General features: G+C 33.9%; 1 protein-coding gene across 1 annotated transcript; it reads left to right on the top strand.

The window, feature by feature from the left end:
- Positions 1-208: 208 nt before the first annotated feature.
- LOC128166857 (sodium-dependent lysophosphatidylcholine symporter 1-like) lies at positions 209-24,771 on the top strand. Its single transcript, XM_052832287.1, has 22 exons — positions 209-288; positions 661-853; positions 960-1,117; positions 1,563-1,630; positions 2,210-2,303; positions 8,025-8,117; positions 8,291-8,418; positions 9,021-9,120; positions 9,233-9,587; positions 14,722-14,877; positions 15,664-15,785; positions 16,259-16,385; positions 16,508-16,586; positions 17,067-17,206; positions 17,495-17,585; positions 17,787-17,899; positions 18,287-18,370; positions 18,622-18,705; positions 18,992-19,104; positions 19,289-19,426; positions 20,693-20,869; positions 23,850-24,771. The coding sequence occupies exons 2-22, from the start codon at positions 704-706 to the stop codon at positions 23,953-23,955; spliced, it is 2,676 nt and encodes an 891-aa protein (XP_052688247.1). The 5' UTR covers positions 209-288; positions 661-703; the 3' UTR covers positions 23,956-24,771.
- Positions 24,772-25,768: the final 997 nt, after the last annotated feature.

Here is a 25,768-nt window from a genome sequence, read left to right as displayed (position 1 = left end):
AAACTGTATGTGCCAAGAGGTAATGATTATGGTCAGCTTACTGTGGGCCTATTAAAGTTCATACTTATAGTTTTTAAATAATGAATTTACGATCAGTTTTGGCCTACGGATAAGCATTTATTTATTTAAAACTTTTTTTCCACGTATCATTTGCTTTTGATTCATTTCGGAAATCGTATGATTAAACGTTTCCGGTTTTCACGTTTGCAATGAACATGGCAGATGGATAAGTATAATTTATTTGGACAAAGGGGTTAAATACAGGCTATAGAAACAAAAGATGTATTTGTAAGTATGATTTTAAAGCAACCGTACAATGGATTTGATTGTTTACTAATGTATGAGGTGAAATATCAATCGTCTGCTAGCGGTCGTCCTGAACGACCTGTAAACAAATGGCGGCCAGACATTCCGGAAACCATCTCAAAATTTCCAATGAGTCAAAGATTAACAAATTTATGAATCATTAGAAGATTATATGTATGATATACTTTCTATTATTGTCAATCAACGTAAATTTAGATATAGAAATATCAACAGAAGCAAGATTATACAGTTATAAGTGTGATGATCGAACAGATGCCACCTATCTCTTTAAAATATTTGCAATGTTACTGCTTTTTGTGCCTTGTCTAAAAATCTTCATTTTTTGGTAAACAGACTTCTCAGGATGTGACTTGGAGATATTTCTTAAATTGTATACATGGAGCCAAATTTTGATCTGAATGCTTATGAGCCTCCAGTGTCCCTATGGAGTATTGTAGAACAACACATTCCAATACATGAACATGAAGAGATTAAGGGGATGCTCGGAGAATCTTTAGTGGATCAAAGCCTAGAACTCAGAACTGAGGTAATATAACATTCAATTTATAATTCTGTCATGCATGCCATGATGTGTGCTGCCGTTGGCAAATATGCATATATATGTCATTACTATTACTCATAATGAATTATAGATTGACACACTTTTGGATATTTGGAGAGACTATCGAGATGAAACTAATGAAAATTGTAAAGAAAAGCTGCCTGAACCTCCTGGACTGAGAGACAGACTCGTGCAAGAAATTCAATTCTTCCTGGAAAATGTCAAAGAGAAATCCAGATTACAAGGGCTGTAAGGATCATTTCTGGAAGGGATACTGGGCTCTGGGTCTAAAAGCCTTATTTTCTTCAGTTTTAATGATTGAACATGCTTAAAAGCACTTTAACCAATTTAAAAATAGAATGCAGAACAACTCTGTATCATACTGTAAATATACAAGTTACTACACACAAAATTAAGTGCAGTCTTCTTCAACTGTCAGATTAGCCAAGACATTAATTAGCATATTTGGAGCCAAGATTTTACATGATTTTGTTTCAGTTATAATTTGCATGTACATATACCAATTAGTCTAAATTAAATTAGTAGACAAGAAGCAGTGTGAAGGGCACTAAAAATTGATAAACATTTGATACATGTCATAAACCAATAATTCTTACTTGATACATTTCGTAGCTATTTTGTTTGTGTGATTAATTAATTTAATTTACCGGTAGAATGTTTTTGTCTAATGCAGTAACCCTGAGAGGATCCTAGCAACAGGACATAACACTACTGTGCTAGATTATGCCATGGATGTCAGCAGTGAGTTATTCAAAACAAGAAACAAAATGTTTTAAAATGCTGTAAATATTAAACATACATGGTCAAAATTTTTCCAAATTTCACCTTTCTATTTCAATTTTTTTCATATCAAAGAATTGTGAGCTCTGTTTCTTGCTTATAACTTGACAAATGAGGGTAAAATTTTGACTGACCATTGAAAATTATTGCCAAATATATGTGCCTAATACCAGTAGTTATTTAAGCATAATAAATATAAAAATTGGAGAAGTAAAACTGTAGAGAAAAAAATTGTGACCATGCCCCTTTAGTGTTTTAATAATTACATGAATTAAAAGTGGAAACAATACACAGTGGTACTGCACTGAATTTTAATGATTAATGCATGATTTTGTTTCTTGAAGAAATGAAAAGAAACAAAAGTTAGTTCAAGTGTGAATGTGTACATAGTATCAATGCATATAGTGTAAAAAAAAATTCTTTGCTGAAATTTCAATGTAAACAGTACACTTTTAGAATCCAATTACATTTTGATTCTATTTTCACCATGTAAGAGTGATATAAAAAATTTTATGACATTACGTTGTATGTATGATTTAGGGCCTGGCACAGCTCGGGGTTCCCGACCCTCCACCGCCATGTCTAGAGAAGGAAGGGACACTCCTATGATTTGTACCCCTACAGGCAGTGATAGGTAATCTGGAAAATATGTCAGCTATTAGCCTAATCACTGTCGTGTATCCGCGCCGGTAGTGACGTGTTTGGATAAAGTGAAAATGGTGGTTCCGTTTGCTTCTTCATAAGTTTTCGTTTTATTTAAGTCTTACATTGTCTACTTTTACATGAAAAAGATCGTCAGATCTATTTAAAAGTGTATAAAATCTTTTAAGTTCTACGAAGTTTATGTTAAGATTATGTAAATATGCAGTTTATGTCCATTAATTGTGAACAACGGAACAGGTTTGGATGACCTTGTTTTTCAAAATAGGAACGGTTTGGATACGTATCTGATACGGTGTGGATGTAATTAATATGTGAGTGTAAACAGTTCGTTTTGTTATCCCCTCGCGAAGGGGATATAGCATCGCTACTGTGCGATATACATGCCCTCACTCAATATTATGGATATCGTCATCCGATAGACATATGAAGTCACATTGTTTAAAAAAATAAACATACACGTTAAAGACTTGTGCATTTAAGCCAACAAAACTTAATATACCGTAATTTGAATTTCAATTTTACACCGCTTCAAATAACTTGCAATTGGCCGCGGATAAAAATTGCATACAGAGCGCTTTACAGATATGTTAAGTCTGTTGTATGATCATTCCATCGATATTAATTTCGAAAGATTCAGCCTTACCAAAATCTTTACCGACACAAAAAACGTGTGTTTACGACAGTTTCAATTGTTATGCTTCTATAACGTTGTCGCCTTTAAACGTGAAAACGTCAAAAAATCAAAAGAGATCAGTCAAATACAGAATTATGTACCAACTTTAAAAAGTTTAATGTCTGTAAAATCATCTAATGATACACATATTTTTTTTTCTCTTTTAAAATTGAAACGATATAATATATAGATACAATGCACAGAACAAACCGTGATAACGTGGATATTTTTAACTATTGGTATCCTGATATGGGTTTCATGAAAATGAAAAAAAAATTCACTTTTGATACAGAGTATTTAAATTACCGAACATCATACTTGTATATTTTTTTAAATTAAAAATTGACACGTTCCCAAACAACTTTTTGGTTTTGCAACAGCAAACTGCGCTTTGGCAAATTTTTAACTATGAAATTTTTATCATTTTACTTTCATGTTAAATACTAACGCGGGTTTTGTACTTTTTCTGCGGTAACGCCACCTTCATTTCCCGCATGAGTCACCAAAACTTCTTGATATACATAGATACTGTCGTACATCTTTATCGTTTTGATTTTCTGGTGAGAATCATGATTGAATAAATGTACATATAAAATGGCGATGTTTACTTAGGTCTCGTCATCACTTGAATTTTTTGGACAAACTATATCTAACAAAAGAGTAAATATATGACTTGGCAGACATCTATGGACTTTGTATTATATCACTGGGAGTGAAATAGTTGTAGAACTTTCTTTGTCTAGCGATGTTCAGGCTTGGTATTGAATGTAAACGAGGCTCACTTTCATAATATTATTACCAAGCACGTTCTCCGATCAACTTACTTCACGATTATAAATATCATTTCAGAATAACTAAAAAACACATCATATACATGTAGTCGCTTGCAATAAAAGTAGTAGATAGTTATCTGTTAAGGTGTTAATATGATGTATAACTTTTCAGGTTAAAAGTGAAAAACTTTTTTTTTTTAACATTTAATTGTGTTCCTCATGTTTCAACTCATATTTTCCTTATAATTTAAAATTAAAGAAAGAATTCCTTTGAAATGTTAGTTAAAAAAAAATTGATATAACTATATTTACATTTTTCAGTGTTTTTTTTTATGTGATAACACTAAGTATCAATTTGTTCATATTCAGTCCAATAAATTCAAATGACGTTTGCTTATTCAAATTAAATATTTAAAAGTACAATTGCTATGAATTAAATTAATATAAGTAATAAGGAATCATTCTGTCGATATTGTGAGGTGTAATTTCGTTTCGAGCTTTATTGGGTTTGACCACGCCCCGACCAAAATAATCAACTCATGATATTCGATCAAAGAATGATTCCTTATTCGTTAAATAATAAATTTCTGATCAATTATATACTAAATATACCATTTTATCAGAGGAAAAAAAAACATGCTTGCCTAAAGAAATGAACTTAGTAATCCAGTTTTCATTCCCTTTGACCATGTGGAAGTATTTTGGTTTCATCACGTTTATAAAAATGTCGGACAGGAAAGAAAAATACATCGTCTGTATATTAAGTTCTTTTCACATGACTTTAAATACATCTTTTGCATGCTGTGTAATTGAATGACCCACTATTTTTTAAAAAGATGTATCTTCGGTTGCACACCGATAAAATGCAAACTGCTCCCTTTATGTCTAAAATATCAAAAATGCTATAACTTTAAATTATTCAAACCGTACCATTTGCACAATTTATATTTTAGCATCCAAACCGGAATAATTTATTTATCCAAACCGTACTACTTCTTTAGCAGGTGCATGAAGTTCTTGCTATTTTTATACATATTAATGTATTAAAAAGACATCGGTTTTATTTTATTTGGTTAATGTAATGTTTTAAATTAATTTTGGCTGCTTCAGATTTTTAGTATGTGTTATATTATCTATGTAATCTAGAAATAGTTCTTGGTTTTAGCGTTAAAATGACACGTTATCGATTGATTTTTCTACAAATAAGTCGTTTTTATTAACGATGAACTAAAATAACGCACACTCTTTTCAACTGCAACACCTTCAGAAAAATATGAACGACTATTACGATATTTTAATTAGTATTTACCTCGTTGTCGATAGAAAAAAGGACACAACACTTATTGTTTTTGCAATGGATACGCCATTTTCACGTTGTCCAAACATGTCACTACCGGCGCGGATACACGACAGTGCTAATATGAATTTTAGTTCTGTAAATCATGGTGAGTGAATTATTAGATTGAATGTGCAAATAACAGTATACATGTATACCAATGTAGTTTAACCTCACAACATTTCTCAAAAAAGTGGAACTTATGTTAATAATCTGTATATCAGTACAAATCTTCAATATGCTGCACTCTTGAGATGAAAAATAAAGGCAAGCTAAGTACAATAATTCTGAATGATTTATTTTGTTATGTTAAGTATGTTAAGAATAATGCTGAACATCATATAATGAAGGAAGAGGGTATTTAGACTCCATCTATACCATTACTACATGTAGCCTATGATATAGGACAAGAGAAAGACAGTTTAATTCAATGCATGTATCCTTTTTAGCTCACCGAGACGAAGTCAGGGGGAGCTTATGCTATACCCTCGGCCTCGGCGTCGGTGTCCGGACCTGGTTAAAGTTTTTGTTGCAGGTCCTGTATCTAAGCTATTACTTGTCCTATCTTCACCAAACTTGCATGGATGATGCATCTGGACCTACTTATGGACTTGAAAGACTTGGGTGCTGAATCTGAGTCCTAAATTTCAGATGCTGGAGGAGGTTAAGGTTGTTGGACCAGGTTAAAGTTTTTGTTGCAGGTGCCCTTTGATAGCAAGTTACTGCAGGTCCGTACTTCACCAAACTTGCATGGATGGTGTGTCTTATGATACTGATGCACCAGACAGGCTTGGGTGCTGAATCTGAGCTATAGGCTACAGATGCTGAAGGAGGTTAAGGTTTTTAGAGCTGGTTAAAGTTTTTGTTGCAGGTGCCCTCTGATGATTATATCTTAGTTACAACTAGTACTAACTTCACCAGACTTCCATGGATGGTGCGTCTTATGATACTGATGCACCAGACAGGCTTGAATGCTGAATCTGAGTCATAGGTATCAGATGCTGGAGGAGGTTAAGGTTTTTAGAGCTGGTTAAAGTTTTTGAAACAGGTGCCCTCTGATGATTATATTTTAGTTATTACTTGTCCTAACTTCACCAGACTTCCATGGATGGTGCGTCTTTTGATACTGATGCACCTGACAGGCTTGAATGCTGAGTCTGAGCCATAGGTTTCAGATGCTGGATATGGTTAAGTTTTTTGGAACAGGTCACATGTTTAATAGATAATAGTACTATTTCAAACTTGCATAGTTGATTAAACTGTGATATGAATGAATCACAGAGGAAGCTTCAGATGCAGAGCTTGATCTCCATTATCAAGGATGCTAATAAATATATCTTAGTTATTACAGGCCCTTACTTCACCAAACTTGAATGGATGGTGTGTCTTATGATACAGATGCACCTGACAGGCATGGATGTTGAATCTGAGCCAAAGGTTGTTTTAATTGCTAGTGCCCTCTGATGATGATATCTTAGTTATAACTGGTCTGAACTTCACCAAACTTGCATGGAGATGCGTCTTACATTGTATGTATACTGATGCACCTGACAGGCTTGAGTGCTGAATCTGAGCCATAGGTTTCGGATGCTAGATGAGGTTTAGTTTTTTTGGAACAGGTCACATTTTTATAGATGATAACTTGCATAGTTGATTTAACTGTATTATAAATGAAACGTAGAGGTTGCTTCAGATGCATAGCCTGATCTCCATTATCAAGGATGCTTTAAAAAATCTCCTCGCTCAAACCTGCTCGATAGATAGATGTGTTTGTTGATAAATGAAACAACATGATTCCTATGATATAGTATTGTATGGTATGAAACAATATTGTTTAATATGATACAATATAATATCATATGTAATATTATAAAAAGTTATATGATACGATATGATATTTTATCAATTTTTTGATATTTTATGTTATGATATTGTATCATGATATCGTTATGTATAGTATTGTATATTATGATTCAATATTGTATAATGTTATATTGTATTATTCATTTATTATTTTATAACATGATACTATTACATAAGATATTGCAAAAAATAATATTGTATCCTATGATACAATATTGTATATTCTATAAAATTGTATCATACAATATTGTATAATATGATATTAGTTTCTGTAATATAGAATTATATGACATGAAATTGTATAATATGATACTGTAATATTGTATAATATTGTATCATACGATATTGTATAATATGATATTGGTTTATAATATGATGTATTATCACATCACATGAAATTGTATTGAATGATATTGTAAAATTTATTATTGTATCATATGATACAATATGTATAATATAATATTGTGTTATATTATATATTACTTTATCACATAATAATGTATCATATGATACAATATCATATTATGTATCAAAAATGATACAGTATCATACTATATTATATAATATCATATGTTTCAATGTTATTATGTAATGTGATATTATAATATAATACTATATTGTTTTATATATAATATAATATTGTATTATTTAATCAAATACAATAATTATTAACACAATACAATGTCATATTATACGTTACAATATTATATCTCATCATTGTTTATTATGGTATTTTATTGTATTATATGATATATTTTGTTGATATGATAGGATGCAATATTTAATTTTATATTATTGTATTGATTAACATATGGACATATGATTATCATACAATTTTTTAACAGATGATATACGATATTGTGTCAAAACAGAATCCATGAATATCCAAGATCATAAAGTATGATTTTCATTTAATATGATAAAGGTGGTCTCTTAAAGGTAAAGTCTCATAAGGGTGATGTCTCGTCTCGGTGAGCTTTGTAATCTGTGATTACCTATGTTTAAATCTACATTAGAACCCTATTGTATTTTTCTTTTGTAATTTAGAGCATCTGCTGCCTCAACTCTCAGTGAAGAAATTGAATCCATGACCGACAAGCTGAATTACCTCAAGTTTGATGAAGTTGTTCAACATCTCAAGTAATATATGTGTCAAAAATCATGGCACAAAAATGCATTGTTTAGAACTACTTGCAAATCTTATAACCTTAACTTTTGTCTGATCGAGTGAAGTAAACAAATTATTATCAGATAATTTTTGTGATTGATTTTAATTAATGATTTATCATAAATTGTAAGAAAAATTTTAACAGGGAGTATTTAGAGGATGAAATCAGCACTCTTCTTAGAGACATTCAATTTCTGTATGAATGTTTGGATGAGGAGGCAATGTACAGGGCTGAGACACAGGGTACCTATTCCAGGGAGCCAACCATTGCCGGTAACTACCGCCAAATACATCCTGATAGATAATCAGCCTGTTGGAATTGCAATTCTCTAGAAATTCAGCATCTGAAAAATTATCATATTTATGTAACATTCTGTGGAGTGGTTTTATCAATTATAAGTATTTCACAATTTTAATCCAGACAAAAAATGCTAATAGACTATATATGATAAGATTTAATTTTGGCCCCCCGAAAAGTCAACATTTTAAGGTCATCTGTGGCACTCACAGGCACCTCACATTATGATTCTATTAATAATAAAATACACCCTTACATTATATAGGTAGGGGGTATGTTTTTTTTTATTTATATGAGAAAAATATATAATGCCATGTTCCTGTGGTGTCACTCTCTTTAAAAATTGTTGCAACATTTGAAAATTGTTTTCTTTAATTACTCCAGGGCATTTAGCAGACAAGTTAAGCAGATAATATAACAATGATGAAATTCATGATTCTTGGGTCAAAGGATTTGGTGTGAGGGCAGAGCTCTCTTGGTCATACTGTGAAAATGCATTTTAGTAATTATGTAAAAATTCTCTCCACTACTGGGCATTTAGCAGATTGTTTAAAAAATATGCACAAATTTATTTCAGAGTTGCAGGTTGAAAGATCAAAAATGGAAAAGGAGATGTTGTCAAACAGTGTGGTTCCACAACCTGCGGTTATGAGGCCTTCTCCAGTGAACTCCATCAAGTGAGTACATTTCTGCTTTGAGTTTGTAACAATATCGCACATTGTTGGATGAATGATTTTTATTCTTCATTATTACTGAAGATGCTTTAAAACACGGTCTTGGTGATTACAGGAAACTTCCCTCCCCACAAGTGTCTTCCTTTAGGATAAAGAACACGAGTCCCATGTCAGGATCTAGTCCTCCAGGAAGAGCAAACAGCCCGACTGGAACAAAAACAGACAATTCACGCGAGACCACTACCCCCAAGATTAGACCTATGAAAGTGTCACATGACTTAAGTGCCCAAATAACAGACAAGTTGAGTGGCCCCCATGGAGACATGAATAAGCAGGGATTAGTTGGGATGGTGAAAGTGACACCACCTACCAAGAACTCTAGTGTGATGGCTGCCTCACCACACATTGTAACTCCCCCAAGTTCAGCCAAGCCTGTCCGACCTTCCTCAGCGGATAGGTTCCGGAGAATGGTCCGGAACTGTAGAGATTCCTCCTAGTCACAAAGATACTTGATGTTTTGGATGCTCGTACTCACTTGCTGTGCTTTATTACCAAACGTTATTTCTACAAATATAGCAGTTTTATGCTATGCTGTTCATTTAGGATTTATGTCAGATGAATGATTTGTCAGTATTAATACATGATGTTCTGCCATCCATTTTGATTTATGGAGACGTGTCAATGGTTTCTCTTTTTACAATTTTAAGGGGTTATTTTGGCAAGTGTTAACTTTTATGAATTTTTCAGAGAAGAGAATAGAGTATTGCATTTATTTAAAGTCGTGTAATTTTGGCATTTTTATTATATTCCACTTTAAAAGGACACATGCACCTTATTTTGATTTGTCAAATTTGACTTTAGCAACAAAAATAAGTCAAAATTAGCATCTCACTAAAATAACCTTCAATACAGAACAGTGTATCACATTCTTTTATCTATATGATACAAGATGACGAAACCCATTGTGCCACTTTATATTAAATTATTTTGAATGATATATTGTTTGTTTTTAGTGCAGTTCAAATGATATTAAAACCGTTAACAGGAGTTTAATGTTTACTTTAACAAATTTTAAGAATAGGATACATGCATCAAATCATTTGAATACACTCTTTGAGTCTCATACATGTTGTTAGGGTGGGTCTCTTTTGCTTATAAAGTGAATCAGCATTTACTGGTATTCTTTAAAAATCCTCCCAACTCACTTTTAAACCGAGTAGGTACCGGTAGTAAAGATTAGCATGCAGCAGGCATGATGTTTGTACTAGTATTGATCTTAGGTTTGTTGTTAACTTACAGAGTTTACATATCTTCATTAGTTTAGACTTTGTGTTTAATGATTTGTACTCTACTTTGAAGTCAGTTATTCCCCTTTGTTCAATTGAAATACATGTATGCATTATAGTTGGGGGAAAAGATGGTGTCTGACTAATTAGCACATACCGTTACATTATACAAGTTCATAATTTTCTGGAATGGAATAATCTTTTTTTTATTTCAGATCAAAATCAAACAATTTAGTCCTCAAATATATGTACTTCTATCAGTTTTCTATATAGTATTTTTCTCTAGGGTTTAACTATCAAACGGCCAATTCTGATTTAAAACCTGGGCGGTCGTGTGATTAAGACCAATCCATAGATTGTTTAAATCAGTCCATCAGTAACAGTAAAAAGAACACGTGTTGCTGCAATGAATTTTATTTCCTTAAACTATTCATTTATGTGTTTGCTTATGACTTGTGTGCTTCTAGCTAGTCGATCCTCATTAGGAAATCAGACATACCATGGTGACAAATCAGGACGCGCCAATTAATGTCTGCGTGGTTTCCAATATGTCAGCCCCAATGAAACAGAGAGCATGATACACGTACCCATACAGGATATTATAATTATTATTATATTATATATTATTGTTTCAATAGCAGGAGTCGTTAAGATATTGATCATAAGGTCAGCTTGTCCATTAATTAACTGAGGAAGGAATCTTTTCATTTGCTTTGTATTAAAAAATGATATGAAGCTATATTTGACCTTTCGGAATCATTTGTAACAAGGTCAGGTTAAGATCAGGTCATAGTCTTCTCCTTTAACATTAGGGTGGTAACTTAGACCTTGAAGATTTGGAGTGAGACTGTAACATACATGTATTTAAAATATAGTTACCGTTTGAAAAACAGCCGCTTTCAAACTATTATAATTACTTACAGATAAGTAACTAACTACTAATTCTTTAATTAAACAATGGCGTCACGGTGTTGAGCAAGACCCTCATCTCCCAAAAAAAAACAGTCAATCATGTTAAATCTACTTCTTTTTACAGGTGTATCTGTAGGTAAAAAATAATACATGCACCACAGAAGATCCATCGGTCGGATGGAATTACCAAATTCAAATAAATTTAAGTTTTCCATGCATATGATAAAAACCGAGAGACGTCGTTTATATTTTAAAGATATCAATTGACTGAAAAACAAAATTAATATTGTACATTTAATTAGAGAGAAAGAACAAATAATTAACTGATTTTCCACTCATATCATGTTTAACGAACGAATGCTTACAAACGCTCTCAAAATCACAATCGTATAGAAGAACACATTTTTAGCACTTTTTCGAAGCTAAAGAACACATTTTTAGCACATTTTTGAAGCTTATGAATAAATTGTGTTCGCAAGCATAAACGAAAAATGTTTGAGAATAAACACGTTTTACTTGCAATATAACGCGAATAATTATTCATAATGAACGTTTATTTTTGCTTTTATAAATGAACTTCATTTTTGCCATCATAATTTCAATCTTTACAAAAACAACATACGGCCAGGATGCCAGATCAAAATGAAATAATTAACCAAACTAATTAACATTCGAAATCGAAGTTTTGTGGTACTACAAGCACTTGTTTCTGCGAAAAAATTAACTTCAATTTTGCCTAAAATTGGCTTCTAAAATATTACATTATTGACCCATACTTTTAGGTTTTTTTCCTGAATTTATAAGATTTGTCTGACAAGTATGTTATAGAACCATTTTAACAAGAGCTTAACTTTGGGTAGTTGTGTCAAACAGCATTGTAACGTAGGCCTGTCTATTTCACTGCTGGCTACTCATCCATCGCTATTTGAAATCAACAAGATTTGTCTGGCTTTTGAGCTAAGACTTGCGCAGTCGGTGCATATTTCGCTTGAAACCGCGTCATTTTTAATTTGTTTTGACGCAAGAAATAGATAGCTACCTCCAACCGAAAGTCCAAGGTCTTGTTAAAATGGTTTTAATTTGAGTAAAAGTTTGAGACTTTTACATGATTTCATTGCATGTTGAAATGTTAATGACTTAAAACAGCGTTGTATTATTACAAAAACGTCAAAATATTAATTAGGGGGTGAAATTGTGAACTTTTTCAGAATAATTATTTTAATTTTATTTAATACAAATATATTGTAGACTAAATTTGTACATGTATATGATACCATGGTTCATTCCGATTATAAAATTATAGAGGGAAAACTGATTTATCTGTAAGTTGCACTTTCAATGCAGAAAGGTCAAGTTAAATGCACAGTTGCGACAAAAGATCCCCAATTTTTGTTTAATTTTCTACTCCTAGTTTATACCAAAAACGTTAAGTTGGTCCAACAAGGTTTACATACCAGCTGTCCAAGTATAATGTACATTTTTGAAACTTTAATTAGTTAAAGCAATTTGAGCTGCAATTTTCATGCTGATTTTTTTTTCACAAAAATGTTATTTTCTACTAAAATGACAAAAAATATCATGGTTTATTAATTTCCGTGAGCCTTATTTTTGTTGGAAAAGCTGTTAAGAAGCCTTAATTGAAGAAAACTTGGATCATTGTCGTCCCGTACAAAAATTGATCTCCTTTATATTCCTTAAAAGAGAAATCTTTCTTCTGACAAAAATAAATGATTTTTAAAATCTTATTTATCATAAAAGTTTAAGTTACATGCAAACTTAACATACTAGCAGGGTTTTGCAGCAAAATAAAATTCTAAGAAATACAGCTCATATTGCTTTAAAAGCCTAACAAGATCCCTTTCTAAAGAGAGAGATGACTCACATAATCAAGAGATGACGACAAAACTTCAAAACGTTTTAATGTCTATCGGCCACAGGCACGTAGCATTGTTTTTTTAAGTGGGGGGGGGGGGGGGCACACTCATCGAGAAAAATCTAGACAAGCCAAAAAAAAAGTGAATTCCCAAAATCATGAAACTCCTATTCCGTAGAGGGGGTGGGGTAGCGTAGTCTACCTATAACTTCATTTTCTAGCTTAATTTCGTTATTTTTTTTTTACATACTCCCGAAAAAAGTGGGGAGGAGGGGGGGACTCCACGATAATTCAATTTTTTATATGTAAATTTAACAAAAATCTTTGCTGCGAGCAGCTCTCCCCTCCCCTGCCCCCCCCCCCCCCCCCCCATGCTACGTCCCTGGGTCAGAAGGAAAAATACCGGGCCATGACTGTAAAGGACGTGGATAGAAAGGATATACCGGTATGCCGAATGGTCCCAGGATTGCGTCCGTATAAACATCGATCCATGGGGAAAACACCCGAGTGGTACTGTCGGTAAGCGTGTGTTCGACTGGTCATGCTTGAGCTTCCAGCGATTGTGATGACAACCGAAAATATTGAAAAGCCAGAGACAGTAAAAATGGAATGTTGATTATGTTTGGCAGATTGTATTTTTTTTTTCAATATGAAAAATTGTATCATAGGAAATTAAATCATGATGGAGGCGAACGAAGCAGTATCCATTTTTGTGTGTGTTTCTGAATGGATGGGCCATTTACATTTTTCTTCTCTACCTTCGTAATTCCTTTCTCAAAAGAATAAAGTACCACACCATGTTCCTCGGAGGGGGGAATGGAATGCTGAATTAGAAATCACTAACTGACGATGATAATGTGGGCATGAAGCGTGATCAAGATATGACGTACGCTTATTACATTGCCATATAAAGAGATAATATACAATCATCAATACCCGGCGCCTAACAAATCCTATCTTACGTTTGTTTGTTGATAACCGTTATCAACAAGCAGCGAGTCATAGCTCAAGTCAGATCTGATTGTATCATATAGGTCTCTATGTGAGTTGCTGTAATGTGTAGTTTAATTTTGGAAGCGTTTTTCACTCTTTGTATTTGAGGGATGGTTTCTTGAAGGTTGTACAGTGACTGATCGAGGATAATAAGGATGGCCGACGACAAGGTTATTACAAACCAGTTTCATTTCCCTCCTCTGATATTTTCCATTCATCTTTGAAACGTGATTACATATCGCATGTCCTATTCCTACATCACAGATACGTGGTTACATATTGCATACTCCTACACAGACATGTGATTACATATTGCACGTCCTACTCCTTCTTCACGGAGACGTGATTACATATTGTACGTTCTACTCAATCTTCACAGAAACGTGATTACATATTGCACGTCCTACTTTCTTCACAGACACGTTATTACATATTGTACGTCTACTCCTTCTTCACGGACACGTGATTACATATTCTACGTTCTACCCCTTCTTCACAGAAACTTGATTACATATTGCATGTCATACTCCTTCTTCACAGAACGAGCAGCAGTCTCTTTTAGCCGGCGATGACGTCACAACACAACATGTGCCTCTCTTTAGGAAACTGTGTTACGCCATAGGAGGACCTCCCTATCAAATCACCAACACAGTCATTAACTTTTTCCTGAGCATATTCTTACTAGAAGTTGCAGAGGTACAATAAAAAATTTCTATTTATTTATACATGTACATGTCATTGAAATGAAATTTGCATTTGACATATTTAACTATAGAGAACTTGTAATCATCTACAATGCCCGACCCTTTTGGAAGGGTGTGTGTGTGGGGGGGGGGGGGGGGGGACTACGTCTTTTTTATCAACTCTGGTTTTTGGACGACTGAAAATTTTATTTAGACCATCTCCAACGTCTAAATGAGCATAGATAAGAAATCAATACTGTGCTGATTGGGGGAATTTCTATCTAAATACTAATATATATATAGATACTCCTGAATATAAACAAACGAGATCAGAAGAAATGATATCTCGATACGTGCATTCCTTTTAAAAGTTTATCTCCACACCTTCTTCCCAGCAATGACAAACGAAATTCAGACCTAGCGACAGACTCGGGTCGACGACTTATCCCTCAAAGATTTCATTCAATTTCTCAGAAAAATGACTATGTAATATCCTTCAAGTGAAATGTCTGGCAGTCATTCCAAACAAACCACGTTGTTAATAAACCACATATGTTGGTAACATTTCAAAATTAATTCAAAGAAATCAATTCGTCTCAGTGTAACCGCAATTATCACCGCCTTTTAAAAGATTTTTATTATTGTCATTGTCTCATTCTGACCCGCCAAGTGCTATGATGCATCATCATCATCATCACCATCATCATCATCTTAATGCTGACAAGAGGTTATATACGTTAAGATTCTATCATCGTTTTTTTTTTTAATTATGACAACTGTTTTATTACATTTATAACAGCTTCGTCCTTCCTACGTCGCCATAATTGTCTTTGGGGGTAAAGTTTGGGACGCCATCACCGACCCATTGTGTGGCTATTTCGTCAACAGAACAAGGACCCGGTTTGGGCAATTTAAACCATGGTAGGCGAAATGAAATGTCGTCGTCTTCACATCTACGTTACATCATAATGAAAGATAAATCTGATTACGTTAAATCACGTATCTTTCATTTCCATAACTAATGATTTAAAAGTAAAAACAAAAAATGTGTTGGTTCAAAACTTCCCCTGTTCTGTATGTAGAGATTGGATGTACATATAAATACACATGTATATATTAGAATTACAATTTGGATTTTCCCCCTGGGTCTCTTTTTTTTTTTTCGAAAGCCCATTGAGCTCATTTTCGCGTTAATTACCAAAAATAACGCATTTATTCGCGAAAGTTCCACTTTAATTTGCGAAAGTTTTGCGTTTATTCGCGAAATTTTTTTTTACCTATACGAAAATAAGGTCAATGGGCTTTCGTAATTTATAATACAGCAACTTGACCAGAAGAATTTTGCACCTTAAACTGCTTTTCAAAAGATACATGTAGTAACGAATTTCTCACAGGATTCTCCTCTCCACCCCTCTGGCCTGTGTGGCGTATTTTTTCCTCTGGTACGTGCCGGATTTTAGCGAGGAGGCTAAGGTCGCCTGGTATTTCACGTGGTACTGCCTATTTCAAGGTTTCCTGTCGGTGAGTTTTCAGGTCTCTCTGGTATATTATAAGGTCTCTTTGCATCAAAATGTTTTTATTATTCTTAACCGTATTTCAACAACAAGTAACAGAATTTAAAATAGAAACCTATATTTTCCCAGGGAATACATGTACCATATACTGCCATGACGATGTACATAAGTAAGGACCAGCGACAGAGGGACTCTGCCACAGCCTACAGTGTGTACAGATAACCAATTATCACTGTTGAGCTAATGTTTTGTACATGTATATCATTTTATATATACTCATTCTCTTTATCTGCTTCTTTGTTAACATGTCAAAGATATCACAATTTCTATGCCGTAATTTTATAGTATATGCAATGGTCATCTCATTTCAAACCACACAAGTATAGTTAAGGTGGTATGGGACACCTGTCGATATTACTGTGGATATTAGTAGACAATAATCAAAATATTATCACTGTTTTAAAATTTTTAAGTTTTACAATATTTGACCAAAGAATGTTTTAAAATTTTGGGAAAGGTAAAAGTTTTATTGTTTATTTCGATCGGAAGTAAGTCACAATATGGAGGTGTCCCATACCACCTTAAACTGCTAGAATCGATATGCACCCACCAGTCTCCCATACGCTTGGTGAACATATGCGTTTCCGACCATACAATATACTAAAATATATCTAAATCTGAATCGTAGGAATGGTTTTTGAAGCTTTGGGCGTTCTCATGGCTGCTACAGTGCAAGGTGTTTTTGTGAATTCTACGAGAGTTGCAGGCGACTGCGCCAAGAATGGAGAAGAATCTTCAACAGTGGCACCAGAACAATTGAACGATGAAGTATTTTTTTCTTCTGATTAACAACGAAATCTGCGGCTAAGTCATTATTATTCGTGCAGAGTCATCTTTGATTACGAATTCCAAAAAGTAGTGTTTATATTTCCGCTATTTTCTAAAAATACATAAATGTCACAAATCCCGACCGATATACTAGAGATCTGAAATGTTTATTGCATGACTGAGATTTTACCTGCAGTACCATTAATTCATCTGTAATTAGGTTAGATAGATACTCTGACATGGGTCATGGTCGTCCAGAAGCCAAGGTTTTTTCGTGATGTTTTGCAGAAGAGGTCCTACTTAGAGGGTTCCATTGTCGTCATAGCCACGTGCGTTTTTTGCTCTGTCGTCTGCGTTTTGGGAACGAAAGAGTGTGATGGTATATACTCAGAAAACTAAATTCTAAAGTAATTTTTCCCGACTACATGCTTTTATTTGAAAAAATTCCACATCATATATTCTATTGCAAGTAAAGTACACATATATATTTCTACGATGCATCATTTTGATATGTTCTAGTTTTTTAAAGTATTAAATATATAGTTAAGAAATTGAAATATGTTGTTTTTTTTTATTTTAGATGTGATTGAAGGACACAGCGACGGTTTTCTGACGGGCCTTCGTGCAGTACTGACTTTTCCGCCCTATGTCCGTCTTTCTCTCTGTTTTCTCTTTCTCTCACTGGCTATTGCTGTACGAAGCATGTTTTTACGTATTACTAAGTTTCAGTTTTGATAGAATAAATGTATAATGAAATAGATATGATCAGTATTTTTTAAAATGATAAATGAGACCGTTTTGATGTTTTTTCAATGGTTCTCTTAAAAGGAATATTTTTGTAATATCAGTGAAAAACTAAAATATTTAAAGATATATGAGATGTTTTGGAATAAAAAGTTTAAACGTTCAAACATTGATTCCTTGGTCGACTGACAGCTGTGCTCTGTCCAGATTATAATTAGATATTTATGAGAATGGTAGAGTACATACATGTTATTTGATACATATTGTATGTCGTGTGTGTTTGTTTTGGGTTTTTTGGTTTGGTCTATTTTTATCATCATCAGCATTATTTTGAAGATTGTTCAAGGAAACTTGGCCCTATTTTGTACTCATAGTCTAGATCTGGGAGACGATTTCTCCTTATTCATCATCATTTTACTGGTGAGTTGCGCACCTGCCAAGATTATTAATTTTAGTATTGCATGTACAAGTATGTATATGTAATTAAGCAATGCGTGCACACCGCAAGTCACGATCTTTATACAGACGACATTTCATGGCGCACTTTGAATTTGACAAACCTTGAAATATGTAAATAAAAAAAAATGGTGAAGGTGAATAACCGATGATTGATACATATTTTTGTTTAAAAGTGATGATTGGTTTAATTTTTCTCTTTGTTTTTTGACAAGGTCTCCTCAATAGCATCAATGCCAATATGGCAATTTATTTTGAAGAAATTTGGCAAAAAGTCGGCATTCGCAGCTGGAATGATAGTAAGAAACATTGCACAAACATGTAAAGAAACAAAGATACTTTATACATGCATGTAAAGAAACAAAAGATACATGACATGTGGAGTTGAAATAAACAAAGATGCATGGCACATACATGTAAAAAAAAAAACTGAGTCGAAAGTGATTGTAAAAAACATGACACATGTATACATGTAATGGAACAAGAATGAACGATAACTACATGACACGTGTCGAGAGTTGTTCGTGTCACTGTCAGCGGATTTCTACAATTGTCATTTACATCAACTTATTTGATCACTTTCAGATATTTATACCCATACTTGTATCGCAGCTGTATGTAGAAGACAATGTTTACGTTTACATACCTATTCTGATACTGGCGGGGTTCAGTATAGCTGTTGCGCTACTGTTGCCCTGGTAAGATTAAAGAGGAAGCACATGCAATTAAGCAAATTTTTAAAAGAGAAACAAAATATAGGATTTCTTCTGTACATGAATTCATAAATGACTTTAATACTTATGGTTATGGATAAATCTAATGAAATAAGTTATTTTTAATGAGGAAACGAGCAGCCTTATCAGGGTATATATTCTATTGTAGGTCAATGCTGCCTGATGTGATTGATGAATTCATGATCTCCACAGGAGAAAGAAAAGACGCCATTTTCTACTCCTTTTACGTTTTCTTTAACAAGTTAGCGGCGGGCCTAGGGTTAGGGATATCGCAGGTGGCGCTACAGTTAGTTTTGTCTGTCCGTCTGTTTACACCAGAATCCTAAAGTTTTACGTTTTGAAGACTATCGTATAGTGCACATTCATACGTAATACGGAACACTATGAATTAATATTATTATTATACTTTCGTGTTAAATACTGAAATCTGATTGGTTTAGACGCAGATGATAAGCCGTTATATTACCCTCAGCGGTAGCAACACACCTATAGAAAAATAGCAACGGGTAACACAACAAATTGTTACATGCGCGTAAATTATGCGCGTACGGTTCACCGTAGAATTCACGTCATTTCTATATAAAAGCAGTAAAAAATTCTCTAAAATTAAGACATTCAGTATAATAAAATAAATAGTGCCTGTTTGGAAGGATAACAGTTGAAATTGACACCCCTCGAAAACCATTGTCAACCTCCGCTTCGCGTCGGTTGACTATGGTTTCCTTGGGGGTGTCTATTTCAACTGTTACCTTCCCAAACAGGCACTATTTATATAATGTACTCTTTTCCAGAAAAGATTCGCGAATGAAATAGCTGCAAAATTCTTTACACTGTATACTAACTATTCATGTGGAAATGAGTTTTGAATACCACGTTATTGATCTGGTGCTTTAAAAGTACATTTAAACAATAAAATGCTTTCTTTGGTGATTCATTCGGGATAGGAAGGTGGCGACATTGCAGAAAAATTACATAACCCGAGTTAGCGGGTTATTTCTGCAGTGATTGTTACCCTCATAATCCGCATGAATCATCAACGAAAGCATTTTATTGTTTATATTTACGTCTTTCTTTTAACTAATTAATAAGTAAGTAAAATTCACTAAATTACTGTTAACGTACATAAGTACGTTAGCTGAAAGAAACAGCCAAATCGTCTCCTGTGAGACTTTGAGTCTGACATCATTATGATTATTTCGGGCAGTCCGTGATTTTTCTTAGGTCGCTGTAAGTTACGACCAATCGATAAACAGGGCGTGTCGATTTCAGTCCTGTCAGTTTCAGCCACTGTAGATTTCGACCAAATGAAAAACGGGGCGTGTAGATTTCAGTTTGGCTGTTTCTAAAGAGCTCTGAATTGACTATAAGTTTCCGTAAGAAGTATAGGAAATCATACTATAAAATAGGTAGATGTAAATATACATTTGGCATTTATATAGTCTTTTTTGAAAACTGCCGAGTTCAAATGTTGCTCATAAAAATACGACTTTTAAAACTTGATAGTAATATATACATAGACTTCAACTGAACTGACCGAGTGATTTCTTTGTAGACTGGGTGGTTACGTGAGTGGTGCCTGTGACCAGTCTAAAGACGTGGGGCTTGCCCTGCGCCTCCTGGTGGTTCCCGGGCCGGTCATATTCGTCCTGGTGGCCCTTCTTCTTCTTTGGGCATACCCAATCAACGAGGCTAGGAGAGTGTATAACATAGAGCGTCTGGAGAAAATCAGGTACAATACAGGATATACATGTGTATGGATACAATCAGGTACACTACAGGGCGTCTGAAGAAAATCAGGTACAATACAGGGCGTCTGGAGAAAATCGGGTATAATACAGGGCGTCTGAAGAAAATCAGGTATAATACAGGGCGTCTGGATAAAATCAGGTACAATACAGGGCTTCTGGATAAAATCAGGTACAATACAGGGCGTCTTGATAAAATCAGGTATATTACAGGACGTCTGGATAAAATCAGATACAATACAGGGCGTTTGGAAAAAATCAGGTACAATTACAGGGCATCTTGAGAAAAGCAGGTACAATACAGGGCGTCTGGATAAAATCAGGTACAATACAGGGCGTCTGGATAAAATCTGGCATCTGGATAAAAGCAGGTACAAGGCGCCTGGATAAAAGCAGGTACAATAGAAGGCGTTTGGATAAAATCAGGTACAATACATGGCATTTGGATAAAATCAGATACACTACAGGGCTTTTTGATAAAATCAAGTACAATATAGAGCGCCTAGATAAAAATCAGGAAAAATCTTGTTATCTTTGTTTAAGCTATTGTGTAACATGGTGTAGCCTGCACTTATTCTGTTTAACTAAATGAATACAATACACTTTTTTAGTAGTCGAATGAAAAATTACATGGTATATATAGTATATACGGTATATATGCATGGACACATAGTCACTGCCTCTTGATAAAATATCCGTTGATACTTGATGAAATCGTTTGCAGTATTCCCTCAACACCACGGTATAAAATCGCGAGAAACAACACTCCCCAGCCCCCTAAAAAATACAAAGACCACTGGAGATGCACTTTGAGAATAGAATTTATAAAAATTTTGTGTTGCGCTATATTATGTTAGCTTAGCAGAATAATGTTTTTAAATCTAGATATTGATCTTTTTGACAAACAAACCTCATGAACTAAATTCCAGTGACGTACGTGAAGGGAAGTATTAATCAAGAATACACCTGTCCTTTTGATCAAAGTATGTCATGATGACGTCGAAAGATCAATGTAATGTGTGAACATGTGAATAGGAATATGAAAAAAAATGTAGGTTATAAAGATGATATCTGCTTATATATATACCAGTAAGCGGGTTTATTATTGACTGAAAAATATAAGATGGGAGATCAGTTAATTTTTTTTCTTAAGTTTCCACATCAAGTTAATTTAAGAAATGAATTATAGATAAAAGGAGTTATCACTGAGAAAAAGGTGAACTTTTAATATACCTAGTAAAAAAAAAAAACAAAATGAAAATAGCCTGATCCATGGCCTCTTGGTTTCGAATGGGAAATTCTAATTATTCTATATACTAAATAGCGCTTCATAAATAATACCGCATTTATCAAAGGAAATTATTCATGTTCGTATACAGTTCAACTGGTTTAATCATCTATTATCCATGAATATATATATTTTTTAAATTGCATGACAAATAAAAAGATGCAATATTTATACGTGTATTAAATACGAAGTAGTAACGCACGAAAGACAAGAAGCCAGAAGTAAAAATCCACTTGAACTACATTAATTTTTTATATAAGGGTAATAGTAAGAAATAATATTGTTTGTTTAGTTTGACATAGAAAACTCTAATGTTGTATTTTTTGTTTATTTACCGAGTGGCGGTAAGTTACAATGCAACAACCCCACAAATTTCGCTTCGAGTACATCACCAGTAAAAAATAAGGGCCCGCGAAAGCATACAATTTGGCCGGGGTCATTCTTCATCTATAATATTGTTTGAGACAGCAACAGCAACTATAAGTCTGGCGCATCAAGTGTCACACACCGCAATATCAGTAACAAAGATTTAAAACAGGCCCCGTCGTCACAAATTTTCCAAAAGCCAATACTCAGCCTCAATTGCGAGTCTTGGCCCCTTTATGCACATTTCTATTAAGAATTAGAGTTGAGGGATTGGTAAATTTTGTGACGACGGGACCAGGTAAAATAATTAATGAACTTACCGGTAAGACATTCGCAGATCCCGCACATACAGTGGAAAGTTTTCCTAAAAAACTATTTAAGTAAGATCTGAAATTGACCAAACAATGTCATAATATTCCAAGAGTGTTGAAATTGGAAGTTACATTCCTTTGATATTTCGCATACATGTATTCCTTGATTTAATATTGTTATTGAAGTTTTGAGACCACAATTTTAAATCAATTTTTTTTTGTTGGGTGTGGGGGGGGGGGGGGGGTGGTTGGGTTTTTGGGCAATTTTCAAAGGTTCGTGGGGGAGGTAATTTCGTGAACTGAGTATGGAGATAGTTAAAGACTGTGCTCACTGAGGATGTCATTTCGACGGTAAGGGTGCCAACAAATTCCATGAAAACTGAGTCACCGCACATTCCTATATGATTCAACAATACATCATTCCAAAACCGTTTGGTGTCATTCTTATTAACTGCATGTGTATTTGAATAATGTGCAACTTCAACTTTGATTCAACAATATATCATTTTAAAACCATTTAATAGCATTCTTATCAACCGGATGCGCATTTAAATAATTATTTTCCATTTCCAAGAAAATTCGTTCTTTTTTTACTCAATTAAGAATAATTGCACGCAAATTACAGATAGAGGTTGGAAGATTTTGTAGCCCTATTATTCCAAGGGACGAAAGATATTGTATTGTCACACTGTTGTTGAAGATGATTATCATTTTTTTATTTGTATGTCTTCTTTAACAACTATGAAGTGAATATTGTTAACTTTTTAAAAACGCATTTATATATCTTATAAAATTTTTAACTCAGCAGATGTTAAATCAACAAGAAATATATTTGTAACTTCATACGTAATGCATTTAACATAAGAAAATTATGTACTAATTGTATTTGTATACTGTTTGTATATGTAGTTTTTGTCAATAAATTGAACTGAACTGAATAATGCACAACTCCCGAAATAAAATGTTACCAAGCAAGCTCACGCATCTGTCATATTGTAGAGAGGAGGGCGAACAGAAGCAGGACTCACTCCTGCCGCCGGACGAATACACCATTGACCAAAGTCTCAGCTACGAGAGCGTTATGGTGACCAGTACAGAAATATGATAGCCATAGTTTCCTACTTGAAGAAACCCAATGTTGACATGAGTATACCTTGTCATCAACCTTTGAACTTTTAATTATTGCAAAGACAGTCACGAATGGAATTAAAAAGAATTTTGCAGCGCAAACGATTTTTTGTAGTTGTTGTTGTTGTTTTGGGTTCAGTTTAATCAGATCGTTTGCGTGCGGAAATGAACAAAATCTTCAAATTTTAAAAATTGTATGGATAAAATTGATACATGTACATATCTCATTTATAGAAGAAAGTAATGAAATTGTGTCATAATTTACTGACCTTGAGCTTCTATAACCTTGATCTTGACTTCACTATTCCTTATTTCAGGTTAGCCTAATTTTCGAAGGAACTGTTACTAAATATTATTATGGAACTTCATACTACGTTGTTTATGAAAAAAAAATCTGTTCTTTTCCCCTTTCCTTGACCTTCTCTTCAACATTATCTCACTTTATTTTGCAATTCAAGTAATTTAGTCGCAAATAAGATGTTCCGGATATTTCAATTATCTGGCACAAATAAAAAAAACAACAACAATTAAACCGGTTGTCATCATATCTTGACATAAATTGAGACCTTTGCAAAAAGACATACTGTACATTTTATAAACATACTAATGTACAAGAAAAACTATTCATCATATGGACGTTTCCCTAGTTTTTATTTGTTTCTTTTGCGTGTGTCTTTGTGTTTTATCTCTAATTTTTGTTTGTAATCTTTGTACATGTTTTGATAAGTCTCATTTGGCAAAAGGTGCTTTATTAAAACGCATTACATGTAAAATAAAAACAAGAGTTTTCATCATGCTCTAACAAATTGTTCTCACCCTCTCAGTGCAACAACGGTTTTCAATAACAGTTAATACTGTAAAAATATATCGCTGCGAAGGTAAATATCTGAAGACGACAAAAAGAGCTGTGGTTTGTACACAAGTAAAGGTGGGTGGATAAGTAAGTGTGGCACGAAATACGTGTACTATTTTTAATTGATCGGCGAAGAGCGCCAAAAGGCCAGGTCATGGTTACTTGTCCGTCTATGACGTAACTGTCTATATTATGTCGCAGAGGCTGCATGGTGGGCGAGGAAAGTAGTATACTTTTAACTTCAATTTCATGATTACCGGTATTTCCTTATTTTCAATTCAAATTTTTACATGGTCCCATTAAAGTGGGAGGGGGGGGGGCTCCATCTTAATTCAATTTTTTATATGTAAATTTGAGAAAAATCTTCGCTGCGCAAAAAAAGTGGGGTGGGGGGGGGGGCAGCCCCCCCCCCCCTTCCACCCCCGATGCTACGTGCCTGTATATTGTATAAACTATATACAGTAATTTTAACCCATATCACCGACCCGCCGTTTAAAAAAAGTAAAGAGATTTACAGCCATCTCATCATCTAGATGCACCATCAAATAGCCTGTACAGATTTATTGAAAATAAAACGCAACATGCATACCATATGCAATTCATGTAGTTGAATAATAAAGACGAAATCATTTTACGAAACTGCACGGGGTGAATCACACGTTTTGCAATAACAACTTTTTTTTCACCCAAAAGAGTCTTTAACAAGCTAGTGTCATTCCGTGCGATGCAAATTCTGCAGGAACAGAACATTTATAATGTGCGATTTGTTCCAATGTGATGCTCTTCGGGTTTTATTGCCTAAGATGAAAGCCCAAAATTTGCTGAATAATGCTGATGTAAATTTTTGGCGTTTTCTTTTTTTTGAATCTAGAGTTACCTTTCTTACTCAGTTCTTACGCTATTTATATAAACGATCGCTTTGAAAAAAAAATATGAA

Source organism: Crassostrea angulata, chromosome 10 (assembly GCF_025612915.1).
Source record: "Crassostrea angulata isolate pt1a10 chromosome 10, ASM2561291v2, whole genome shotgun sequence".
Taxonomy (NCBI): Eukaryota; Metazoa; Mollusca; class Bivalvia; order Ostreida; family Ostreidae; genus Magallana; species Magallana angulata.
Note: the sequence above shows the minus strand (reverse complement) of the source record. Positions and strands in the feature narration are given on the sequence as shown.